Below are 12,316 nucleotides of genomic sequence, written 5' to 3'. Positions count from 1 at the left end.
AATAGACAAAGTAAGAACTGGTCTTCAGGCTCCCTATGAAGGACCATACCTGGTTATACGAAGATGTCGAAAATTTTATGTACTCAAAATAAAAGATAAAAATGAGTCAATTTCCATCGACCGTCTCAAACCCGCTTTCGAGTCTGAAGAAGCAATCAAACCACCTGAGATTTCCTCTCAACCGAAACGGCGCAAACACGTCCGATTTCAAACATAGATTGCCAGTCCGCTTACGCGTTTGACGGCAATAACTTAAGCGTGACTACGTCACTGGTGGGGGGTCATGTGGTGATCAGCGCCATCTACACATCAGATGCCGCAATCTCAACGTCGCTGTCATATTCACCACCTTAAGTGGACATCACCTTGTGGTATAGAGTAAGTTGAGTTGACAGATGTTAGATCAGTTTAGTGCAGGACGAACGAGGAAGCAGCGATCGGATGCGCCGATCGCTCGTTCACTTCTCTCGCAACCATCCGCCGATTCGGATCGATTAATACATTGTTAATCAGTTGTGAATAATAAAGATAAGCTCCGACTAAAAGCTTACAAGACTTCGGATCCATTTTTGTAACAATGAGAAGTTACTCCAACGTTCTCACCAGCATGTAATTTGTATAACTCCACTTAATTTACGAGTACTTTCTTTCAAATAAAGGTACAAAGAGAAACTTTAATATTAATTTGCAACAATGTTTTATTAAAATCATCAAACAGTATCCTCCTAACACGATCGCGTGCCTTGTTGCCCCATTTCTAATGGTTCTTATGCTTAGAAAATAAAATCACTTATTAAGTTAATAACCCAGTTGGTAACAATTTTGCAATCATCTCTGTATCTTCTTAGCTCAGCATCGAATGCGTATCGTATACGCTACGAAACCTGCGGAACAGCACGTTGCGAGATCGTTGTGCGTTCTGTAAGTAATGACAATGGGCGGAGCGTAGTCCTCCTTTGTAGACAGGTCATTTTCGGCCAATTGTTAAGTAAATCTTTTATCACAAACACACTCACACACTAATACACACTAATACACACGCACATGCAACACACTTTAATTTTAAGAAACCAAAAGCTGCATGGCTGGAGGCGAAGATCTACGTCCTGTCCTTGCTTGGCTCTTGAGGTAGACATAGCTATGGCTGTTTGAAAAACTGTTATTTGCAGCTCTGGTGTTTGTAGCACAAAACCGAGAACATTCTAACTCTCTCACTCAATTTGATTAGGGCACTTGCTGGTATTAAAATAAGCATAACACATTAGTTGCTTAGAGCGTGTACAACGCAGTTACTTATTACTTATTACTAAAACAGCATGATCGGGAGCTTGGTTTTGGCGTTCATCGTGTGTAGGGGATCGTGTTTTTTGCTGTTGAATGACGAGATGGGGCAAATGGGACTGAAAAGGCGAATACAGGGCGAACTCCAGCAGGTGGTGTGCTGTATTGTGTGTTGTCTATTCCTACAAAATGAAGTAAAACTTGTTATCCTTTTTGAGGTGTAAAATATTATGCATGATTATTGCTGTGATCGTTTCGCGAGATGGCTGTTGATAATTGAAAGTTAGCGAGAAAAAAAGAAGAAACATATTGTGCACACAGAAGAACATCAGTGCTCATTGCTTCCGTACCTCTCGTTTCAGTGCTTGACGAGACTCGTGTTCGGCTTTTGCCAGTGCCACCCGGACCCAGTGCGGCGTATCCGGGATCGCTTTGTAGATAAACCAGGTTAACCCGAGCAGGACGTGCTCGATGATAAGGAAGGTAAGTGTGTACGCTTCACGGGTTAATCCGGCACCGAGCTCTCTGCAATGAAGGAAGTGGTGGTAAAATGCAATAAACAATTCAACACACCACCTAATCTTACCTCATATGAGGCGACAGGTAAAGTATGCCACAGTTAGTAAGTATAGAAATAACGGCCAGCGTTTCAAATGCCAACTGCCAGGCGCCGATGTTTTTCGTGCGTCGCGCAAACGGTCGCTTGAAGAAGCTGCACAGCTTGTACGCATCGAGCCGTATCTCGATCACGTTGTTCAGTATTGCCCAGAAGGCGGTTAGGGGCGCCACCGAGGAAAACAGCACCACGTACCCGAACTGTATGTACAGCTCGAGATAGTCATCGTACGTGTTGTACTCCTCCAGGATCGCTTCCTTGCGATTCTGCACCACACGCGGATCGTCTTCGTCTAGCGAGCGGAGTCCCATCTCATCGTACGATTCGTGGGCTAACTTTAGCTTCTCGTACTGGAAAAAGAAGGCAACACTTTAATATGACCTGTAGGGAAACATCAATCCTCACACTCACATTTGACTTCACAAACAACCGCACAATCTTCAATCCAACCTTCTTCTTCAGATAAGGGTACAGATTTTCAAACACGTTCTGTAGGAATTGCAGCACGATCAGTTGCATCATGAGTTGCGTTTTCAGCATCTTCATGTCCTGCAGGATGAACGCGATATAGAACAGACACAGGAAGTTGTTCACAAACTCCAGCACAATCAGCTTGTTGACCCGGTGCCGCTCGTACTGGCTCTGGGTGCGATGGTTCTCCTTGTCCGTTAGGTACGTCGCCAGCCGATCGTACGCCAGCGTCGATACGGCAATGTAGATCGCGTTCACAACCGACGGCAGATACAGGATGTACGCATCCGGTCCAAACAGTTCCGCCAGGTACGCCTCGACGTAAAACTGAAAGATCGTCACAAACGCCGCAATGCCCATGCACAGCATAATGATCGGTGCCGTCACGCAGTACATCTGCACGTACGTTTTCCACTTCGGGTACTGCGGTGTCCATTTGCCGGTGATGGGATCACGCGCCAGCTTCCCATAGTACCCGGGCCGCGGCTCATCCAGATTCGTCATCGTGATTGTGCCCCAGCGGTATGCGTGCGACGAGCTTTTGCGCTTCCAAAGCTCCAGAAACACCTTCATCCAGACGACGTAAAACACGCAGAAAAATGGCACAGTTTCCGTTTCCTCCGACAGGCCGAGCTGCAGAAAACCGAACACCGTCGGCACGACCAGTGCGTACGTGTAAAACCCAAGGAAGGAAAAGTACATGCCGACACTCTCGCCAAAGTAGTCCCGTATCTCGTCGATCGGTTGCACGCGCGTCGGTTTGATCCAGCGATGGCGCAGCTCCTTCAGCGTGCGCTTGTCGTGCAGCGAGTAAAGGTTCGTGATCAATTCCGCACTCTGTGCCGCCTGTATGATCGATTGGCCGTGGTAAAGGATGATCTTTGTGCCCGGTATCCGATGCTCGTCGTCGGCCGCCTTGATCGTTTCCAGCGCGTGCTTGACGATGATTTGCCGATCGGCGGGCGTGAGAATGTCCTCCAGTGCCATGCTTTCGTCGTAGAAAAACTCATCCAAACAAGCCACGTTGAAGTTGCGTATGATGCCGGATTTGGTGCGCTTCATAAAGCCCATATCGTCGGCAATCTCGAGTAGCTTCATGTGCGTGGCGGAAAGGTGGAAAATGATCGTTTTACTATCTCTAAAAATAAGATAAAATATACATTTTTGTTGTATTGTATAGCATTTAAACACTTCTCTTTTGACATACTTGCTGAGAGGTTCCTTGCGCACCATCAATTCCATCCCGCCGTCCACCCGGCGACCGCGGATCTTGTCCATAATCCACTGTATCGCCTCGACTGGTGCATTCTCACCAAACTCTAGCAGCATAAGGCTTTCACCGAACGGTTCCTGCTCATCGTCCGGCGGACGTGCCTTGTCCTGTCGCGTCACCTTGGGTTGATTAATCCGAACCGTACCCTTGCGATTGCGCAACTCATTTAGCTTGTTCTGCTCTCCACTGTGATCCATCTTTTCGAGCAGGTTGATCTGGGAATTTCTTTGCAACAGCGACGGTATAGTGGGACGTGCCGGGAGGCCAATTTCTTCCGCCAGTTCCTCTTCATCGTTCTCCGCAAAATGCAGATTCGGGATAAGGTTTTCTAGAAAGGATTGAACACGATACAAAATGAATAAAAATATCGAGTGAACAGATATCACAGAGTGCCGAGTACAGGTGGAATCGAGTGCCAAAAAGGTAGGGAACTACAGGCTCTACTGGCTGTTTGGTGGGTGCATCGAAAGAGCTGGATCGTGCGCTTCCAAGAGCAATGTTACATACTGAAACGTGCCGTTCCTTTCTGCAGAAAGGATGAATCACCACCGGCCGGTTGGGGTCGTCTGGAGCGCATCGCGATCTACAGGTGATCGCCTTTTTGGGCTGCTACGAAACACGAAACAGGTTGCCAGCACGTTTGCCTCTGCCCGTCTGGAAGAATTTCGTATTTTAAACTGGAATGATCGCTTACTTACCCTTAAGGTCGTCCATGGCTCTACCGGTACCGGTGACCTACAACTTGGTGCTGACGCGTTCGCGATGTCGTTGCCTTTCTACACGCTACCCTGTGCATCACGATCACAAGGCCATTCCGCGGACGGACGGACGGATTTTCAATGACGACAACAAACGACACCACTACGGAGGCGATCGCGCTGATCGTGGTTTGTGTGGCTTGGGTGCTAATGAAACGCTACTCGATAAAATAAACAGAAAAAAAGAAACATGATTGAGTTTACCTTTGCTGTAGCTTACAAGCAACCTTTTGTGAATGTATTGACAGGCAGCAGACGGTAAAACACAAGCAATTTATATTTCTATTGCTTCCACCTGGGGGACCTGGGCTGCTAAGTAAGTAAGATTCTCTGTGTGGTTCTTTTCCTGTGAGTCAGATCGCTTCGGTGGTTTAAAAATAATATTTTCCACTTTGCTGCCACATCGGTACATTTAGCAGGCATCAGCAGCTGTCTACATTATCACACACACTGTTTTTTGCGATCAGAGAATAATTATTTCGTTTCATGCTGAATAAAACTCATTTCTCATTTCTTCCATTTATGGTTGCCTCACTTTAATTGATTATTGAGACTTGATAAGCTCAAATACAACGACACTGTTCGTTTGCACTGCTAATAATTTAATTGCAATCACACTGGATAAGGTAATAAAGAACCATTGCCACAGCGATAAATGTACCCAAAATTAGATTGATTGCGGTTTGCTGATAAGAACAACTTCACCACAACGATATTTTACCACGAACCGATGGCGGCTGCTTCTTATCACTGAAGCGGATTTAATTATTTGATCACAACGATTGTATCTACTTTCAACCAGAACACCACAGCCACGGAAGAGTACGTGTCTGGTTCACAGAATAATATGATTATTTTTGCGCGATCTTCATCAACGCTGTCTGGCGAGTTTGCTTGAGCGCAATGCTGCGAATGTGTGAGTGAGATGTTGGCTACGCGCGTACAGGGAGTGTGTGAGTGTGTTTGTGATGACGTGCAAAGAATGCGGCTAGAAAACAGCTGATTGGTATTCTTGCTCCGTTGCCGCAAATGGACAATATTTTACACGAAGAAACTGGTGTTGATTTCATAGATTTATTGGAAGATTCTAAGTCCAATTGTAAGCAGATAGTTTATGCAAAGAATTGATAGTGTTTTAAGCACCCGATGTTATATTATTACAGTGAATACCGCTTACAAGCGCAAGAACAAACCAGATAGACGGAATGAACAAAATAACACGCTTGTGTTGATTTTGTTGACAGATGTGTTTTGGATGAATGTTAAGAGCGGTTTACACAAAGCAATTATTTTGTCATTGAAATAGTAGAAAATTTGAGCAGTTTAATAATATTTCCAGAACGATTTTGCTGCAGTAATTTGTGGAGTGAAATTTAAAGACAAATTTGCCTTATTTTCAATTATAATTTAAGAAAATTGACCAAGAAACTCTATGCCAGGTTATTTTAGGTTTGCGTCTTGGCTAAACTTAGTTTTTGATTTTGCCGCCAGTGGTGCTGCAGCTCAACCACGTGCCATTTAGATTTGAATACGTAAATGTTAAATTGTGTTTAAATTTAGTTTTCAGCAAAGAAAAATTAATCCGAATAGAGGCCTGCCTGTACCACTAGTGGGCTTGGCTTTCAGTGACTTATTGGTTCCCAATAGCAGGATAGTCAGTCCTACGTAAGGGGGCAGGTGGGATACTTGGGTATCCCATACATTTTGATAGCTACAAGTGATAGCTTTTAATTTTAATAACTTTTGATGTAAATAATACCGCCAACTTGGCCGTCCATACGAGAATTAAAAAAAAATGATTCAACGAATATTAAAATTACAAATTTGGTTTACAGATAAAGGCACTAAATATACTTTTTTGAAGAAATGGGAATTTTTGAGTTTTTTTATTTTTTTGTTTTTAATATTTTATAATATATACCAACCAGTTTTTCATGGACACCCTTCCGTACTGCACCATATTAAATGCATTAGTAAGTATGTACTTCATGGAAGATTATCATTATTTTTATTGAATATGAATAGAAATTCAGAAATTCTTCATAAAAATATGTTTTACAGACATGTTTTTATGATTAAATTTTTTCCATGAAAACAAAAACAAACGTATAAAATTCTTTATAAATTATTTAAAAATGCATTATTTTCTACTTTTACTACAAATGTGTTCTCTTAAATAATATAATAATTTCAATTATAAAACATACTATCAACAGAGAAAAGAGTTTCAGAATTAGTATTCTTAATGTTATTATTATTATTATTATTATTATTATAATTGTTATTATTATTATTATTATTATTATTATGATTATTATTATTATTATGATTATTATTATTGTATTATTATTATTATTATTATTTTTATTATTATTATTATTATTATTATTATTATTATTATTATTATTATTATTATTATTATTATTATTATTATTATTATTATTATTATTATTATTATTATTATTATTATTATTATTATTATTATTATTATTATTATTATTATTATTATTGTATTATTATTATTATTATTATTATTATTTTTATTATTATTATTATTATTATTATTATTATTATTATTATTATTATTATTAATAATGTTATTCTATATTTATGAAGGGGCCGGTCTGATAGTACAGTCGTCAACTCGTACGACGTAACAACATGCCCGTCATGGGTTCAAGTCCCGAATAGACCGTGTCCCCATACGTAGGACTGAATATCCTGCTATGGTAACAAATGAGTCACTAAAAGCCAAGCTCACTTCACTAGTGGGTACAGGCAGGCCTTGACCGATAGCGGTTGTTGTGCCAAAGAAGAAGAATATTAATGAAATTCTAATTACCAAGCATGTATTTTTTTATGATATTGACTACAACACAATATTAAACAATAAGAAAATAAATAATTAATTAATAATCACTTGAAAAAAGAATGGAAATATGTATTTTGTACATATTTTCCATAGAACATCAGAAAAACTTCAATGTAAAAGGCAAGTTGTCAAACTTAAAAAATATTCAAAAATAGTAAAAGAGATTTAAAAAAATCGTTTATTCACTAAAGTAAATATAACTAATGTCCGTACTTTTGTTCAAAATTTGAAATGTTAATTTTCAATGCAACAGAAATTATTGAAGTTTTAGTTTGAAAAAAGAATAACTTCCCATACAAAATGTATGGGATACCCGGGTATGCCGGTCGTAGAGATGAACGTGTAAATTTGGTCATTGAGGTTACTCAACGAATGCTGTAGAACCTTTCAACTTGAAAACATGTAAGGAAATTTAATTTATGTATGTATATCGCAAATACACTATAGTAAATTCTGCAAATAAATAAATCTTCTCTGGTTTTTAATGGGGAGTAGGGCGAAGGTCTAGAATTACAGGAGGAGCGAATGGAGCCGAGAAAACGGGGAAAACAATTATGGTTAACATAAACAAATGATTTCAGCTGAGTTTTAGCCGCATTCAGGAAAAATAAGAGCATTTTTAGTTAAATATTCTAGAGACTTGTGAGCAACGTTGCTGCTTCGCCAAACATCCAGTTGGTGGATGCATTTCATGTCGTCAACCTTTTGCAGATGCATTGCAGTTTTGCAGTGTTCAAAACAATACACTGTATGACGCCCCCTTATACTATCAAAGGATGCATTTTGCATTCGTTCAGGAATGTGTTTTCGTTAGCGAGAACATCATAAGAAAAGGATAAAGCGCGGGGAAAGATATATCCATAGAACAAGGGTAGATTGATAGCATTTCAACTGTGTCAACTATTTGTTGAATAATTTTTGGCACGTGGAAAGGGCTTGAACCTCTGAGGGACGGAATGTCTGTTGCTAGAAGCTACCGCTAGTCGGAATTAATGTATCTGGGAAGACGACACTCTTGACTTGAAACGTGTAGTGATTAAGCAATGTTAAGCTGGAGGGGGATGTTTCAGTGAAACCTAGCACAAGATGCTGTTTTATAAGAAAAGTAAGTTAAACTCGTGCACGTTTGGCTTATTGCATGCATTGACAAAAATGTAAGAAACAGTTTCTAAATAAAGTTTAAAAATGCTTTAAAAAGCTAAGATATTAACATAACGTTAAAAAATATTTGCAAATCATTTACCATTATAACGTATTTGGCAGTAAACTTGAATTTTGACTCTTCCACGAGAAGTGGGAATTTTATCTATAGAAATGTCCAGACAACGCCGAGACGGTGTTGGCCCTTCATTCCTCCTTATCAGCCAACGGCGTGGAAGCTACAGAATAATGCAAACGGTATAATGTTTGGTCGGAATCCGGGAACTCGAGTAGCATTTTCGGTAGATTTTAATGATAAATGACCGTTTAACTTGCGCTGGCTTAAAGTACACCGTCAAATTCTGGTCCCTCCTGGAAAGAGTATTCATGCCGTTGATGAAACTTTAACAATTTATCGTTGCTTGAAGGTGTGCAGATTAAGAGGTTCGTTGATTTGCTGTTGTGATGTTTTTTTTCTTGCGAAAGATTAGCCTTAAATGGTGTTGTTTACTGATGTATTCCAGAGGGATTTACAGAACAATTCTGGAGAGGAGCTTTGTGGTTGGGATTAAGTAATAGCCTAAGAATGATAAGGTATTAGTGAGTAGAACAATAGAAAAAGCGAGCATCAGTTAGGGATTATTTATATCGCATTATAATAAGCTGTTTGAATGTGTGTAACTCAAGACGAATGTTTTTTTTTCAATGTTCTTCAATCTGCTTAAATGTTCTTTTTTTCTTTTGTTTATCTACCGTCTAAACTTTAACCATCCAAAAAAGCATTCATGATGGTAAGTACAATAACAAGTTGTGAATTTCAGTGTAAAGGCGTTAAATCGCAACTTTAAATTGCTTCTGGGAGACGATGCACGGAGGATGTAATCGTAAGGCGTATAGAAAGCGATAAATGCTGCATGCTGTACAATGTACCTTTGGCTCCTTTTCACCTTCTCTAATGTGTTTCTCTATCGTTCTATCTCTTAGCAGTTTCCTGTTTGTACGGTGGTAATTGAATTTGTACCTCCCACCCCCCCCGCTCCTCTTTCTCGCATGCACTGCAATGCAGCTGCGATCTTCCGGCGCAGCTGGGAAATCTGATTGCAAAACCGATCGTGTATCGCACCGGATGCCGGAACTGGAACTCGCGGTCCAAACACGCGCCCGCCGGAGTAGCGTCCTTGATCGGAGTAGCGTTTTGCTACGCGCCACATTCCACACCGTTGCACACCGGTGTACCGTACGGTGGTCGAGTAAAGCGGAAATAGTTGTTAATTCAATTATTCAGTACCCGGGAAGGGGAGGATTTTGCAGTAGTTGGTGGTTTCTTCTCGAGCTCCTCCCGAGAGGATTTGAATTTGAGCGAGTACGCGGTGTATTCCACCGCAATCGTGAGCTCTTCTCATCGGAAGCTGGGTTTCGAGACGGAAGTAAGTCTATCATGGAGTCCAGTTTGGAATTATAGCTCTTGTTTTCTTTTTTCATACACAACCCAAATCGTAGCTTGATTTTAACGATTCGATTAGGTTTAGCGAAGGGTTTACTTTTTCTGTTACCTTCGTACCGGTAGCCGTTACTGGTTTGCTCACTTTGCAATTAGCAGATTTAATCGAGCGGACTCGCTTTAATGGGGGAGGTGTGTGTTTTTGAATGCGCGTGTCTTTGAAGTTGGAGCCTTCAATTTGAATGCTTACTATCTCTAATAGGAAGAAGTGTGTGTGTAATGGTTTGCAAAAAAAAAACAAACTAATGAACTTAAGGAGATTACCTTGACGCTATAACCCTGCTAAGCATGTACTAGAAGACGATATTTTAATTAGTTTTATTTGAATAAGCTCTAGGTAGTAGTAAGTAGTAGTTAGCACTAAGCTTAGAATTGTTGGGTTCTGCTTTTTTCTATTTGGCGTAACTTAATACGCGGACATGCCAGTCTATACAGGCTTTCGAGACTTGGGTTTTGCTATATTTAAATAATACCTGCTGATAATGCTGATGATCGTTTGCAGTATAGTCAGTCAGTTAGAACTACACTAGGTAGCTCGGTCCATGTGAGATTTGAATCCAGGGATGGATGTTGTAAAGTCTTATGACAAGGTTACTATGCGAACAATATTCACCTTTTTAAAGCCTTTGATTTTTTTTATTAACTAACATTACAAGCGCGGATGAAGCCTAAACCTTACGTACTGTTAATTTACGCTGCTCGATGGGAGTTGGCACGTTTTGAACTGGATAACATTTGTTCTGCAATGTTTCACTATGCTAAACCATTGCGGAGAGTGCTATGGCATTCTTTAGGGTGCAGTACCGAACAAAGGCAGTGATTGTCCGATTATTTTAAATACGTTCTGAAAGCACGTTTTCGTGATATGTCATGTAGCTATATTATACATAATGCATGGATTAAGAATGTTGCAATGTTGAACCATTCAATACTGTCAAAGCAAAGAAATAAAAAAATAAACAACCATTTTCCAATCATCAATAAAGCCATTGAGAATCAAAAACAGACATTGAGTGGAGCTAGCACCATTGGAGGATTTTATTATTCAGTGCATGTTTCAATGCGCGCAAAAATATTGTAACAAAAATTATTATACGTGAAGAATTATTTGGAGTTTAATTGTTTAATTGTTTAATTGTTTATTATTATTAGTTATTGCCATCAAAAAGCTTCTAATAGAGAACTGAACATCAATCCGGTGTAATGAATTTACCGCAAGACTCGCATGTCCCGAAAGTTCATGAAAGGTTATGGGTTGCATGGTAACGGTGGATAAACTGAATCATAATGTAGGCCATTATGCCATCCATTGAAGCATTAAATGTGTACTCCGACGAACTATAGAAGTCTGATGAAAGCGTTGCATGCTACGGCCAGTAATATCTGACCAATATGAGTGCTAAGTTAGTACCGAATGCAGTACATGTAAATAGTAAGCGCTAAGCGAAAAGGTGAAATTACCATCAATTAATTTTGCAACTAGCTTTGAAGTAAGCGACAGGACACATTAGATTGAATAGTTCATTTTCTATAGCTTTCGCAAATACGTTCCCGTTCACTGTGCAATCACTACCGCTGTGTGGTTGTTGACGCTTGCAGCGTTTCCATTGCAACGCAAATTGAATCACACGGTAAACGTGGTCGGATCAAGCAAGCGTCCAGTCGAAATTATGAAATGTTTACGACCCATCATCGTACGCTTGGAGGCATAGGTCATCGCGCCAGTTGCTGCAACCGTTAGCGATTGTAAGTAGCACCAGCTATTTAATATTTCCCTTTCCGATGCACCAACAACGCGGGTTTGTGAATGCATTAGGCAGAAACGCTTCGCAGGTACTGAAAACTTCACAGATCTTGATACACGTGTGTAATAGAAACTGTAATACCTTCTATAACAACCATGATTGATTTCAGCACGAGTGAAAAAGTAATTATATAATAGTAGGTGCTTTTCTGTATTTTACCGGTCTCGTGGTACATTCATCAACTTATACGATTTAATAACGCGACTGACATAAGTTCAAGCTCCGAATGGACCGTGTCAAAATATGTAGGATTGACTATCCTGCTAAGGGTAATGAAGAAGTCACAGAAAGAATACAGCCATGCAGCTGGATAGTATGACTTTGCTATGGGAAGGCAGTTCTCATGAGGCTTGAAACCATGACGGGCAAGTTAAGGTTATACGAGTTGAATACTGTACTATGCGACAGCCCCGTTATTTATAAAATACATCAGCCGTTAGACTCTGGCTGGTAGCATTGAATCCGTTTGTACCATCGGTGTACCTAGAAAATTGAGTGAAAATAAGCATTTTTCTGACGTACTAGTTGGTTGATATATAGGCACATGAAATGCATTGAAATTCCTAGTATTAAGTGTGGGCGCTGTACGTTCCCACTAT

General features: G+C 40.1%; 1 protein-coding gene across 15 annotated transcripts; it reads right to left on the bottom strand.

The window, feature by feature from the left end:
- Positions 1-680: 680 nt before the first annotated feature.
- Positions 681-5,645, bottom strand: LOC1279184 (anoctamin-10). Of its 15 annotated transcripts, none has more exons than XM_061657355.1 (7): positions 5,577-5,645; positions 4,340-4,557; positions 3,576-3,969; positions 2,309-3,506; positions 1,868-2,247; positions 1,632-1,806; positions 681-1,463 (listed from the first exon to the last, which is right to left on the bottom strand). In XM_061657355.1, exons 2-7 carry the CDS (start codon positions 4,353-4,355, stop codon positions 1,458-1,460), a joined length of 2,169 nt encoding a protein of 722 aa, XP_061513339.1. In that variant the 5' UTR covers positions 4,356-4,557; positions 5,577-5,645; the 3' UTR covers positions 681-1,457. The 15 variants fall into 15 exon arrangements, with proteins under 15 accessions (XP_061513339.1, XP_061513327.1, XP_061513340.1 ...); XM_061657343.1 differs by having other exon boundaries at positions 681-919; positions 5,577-5,629; XM_061657356.1 differs by having other exon boundaries at positions 5,543-5,623.
- Positions 5,646-12,316: the final 6,671 nt, after the last annotated feature.

Source organism: Anopheles gambiae, chromosome 3 (genome assembly GCF_943734735.2).
Source record: "Anopheles gambiae chromosome 3, idAnoGambNW_F1_1, whole genome shotgun sequence".
Taxonomy (NCBI): Eukaryota; Metazoa; Arthropoda; class Insecta; order Diptera; family Culicidae; genus Anopheles; species Anopheles gambiae.
This window is presented reverse-complemented; position numbering and strand designations above follow the sequence as displayed.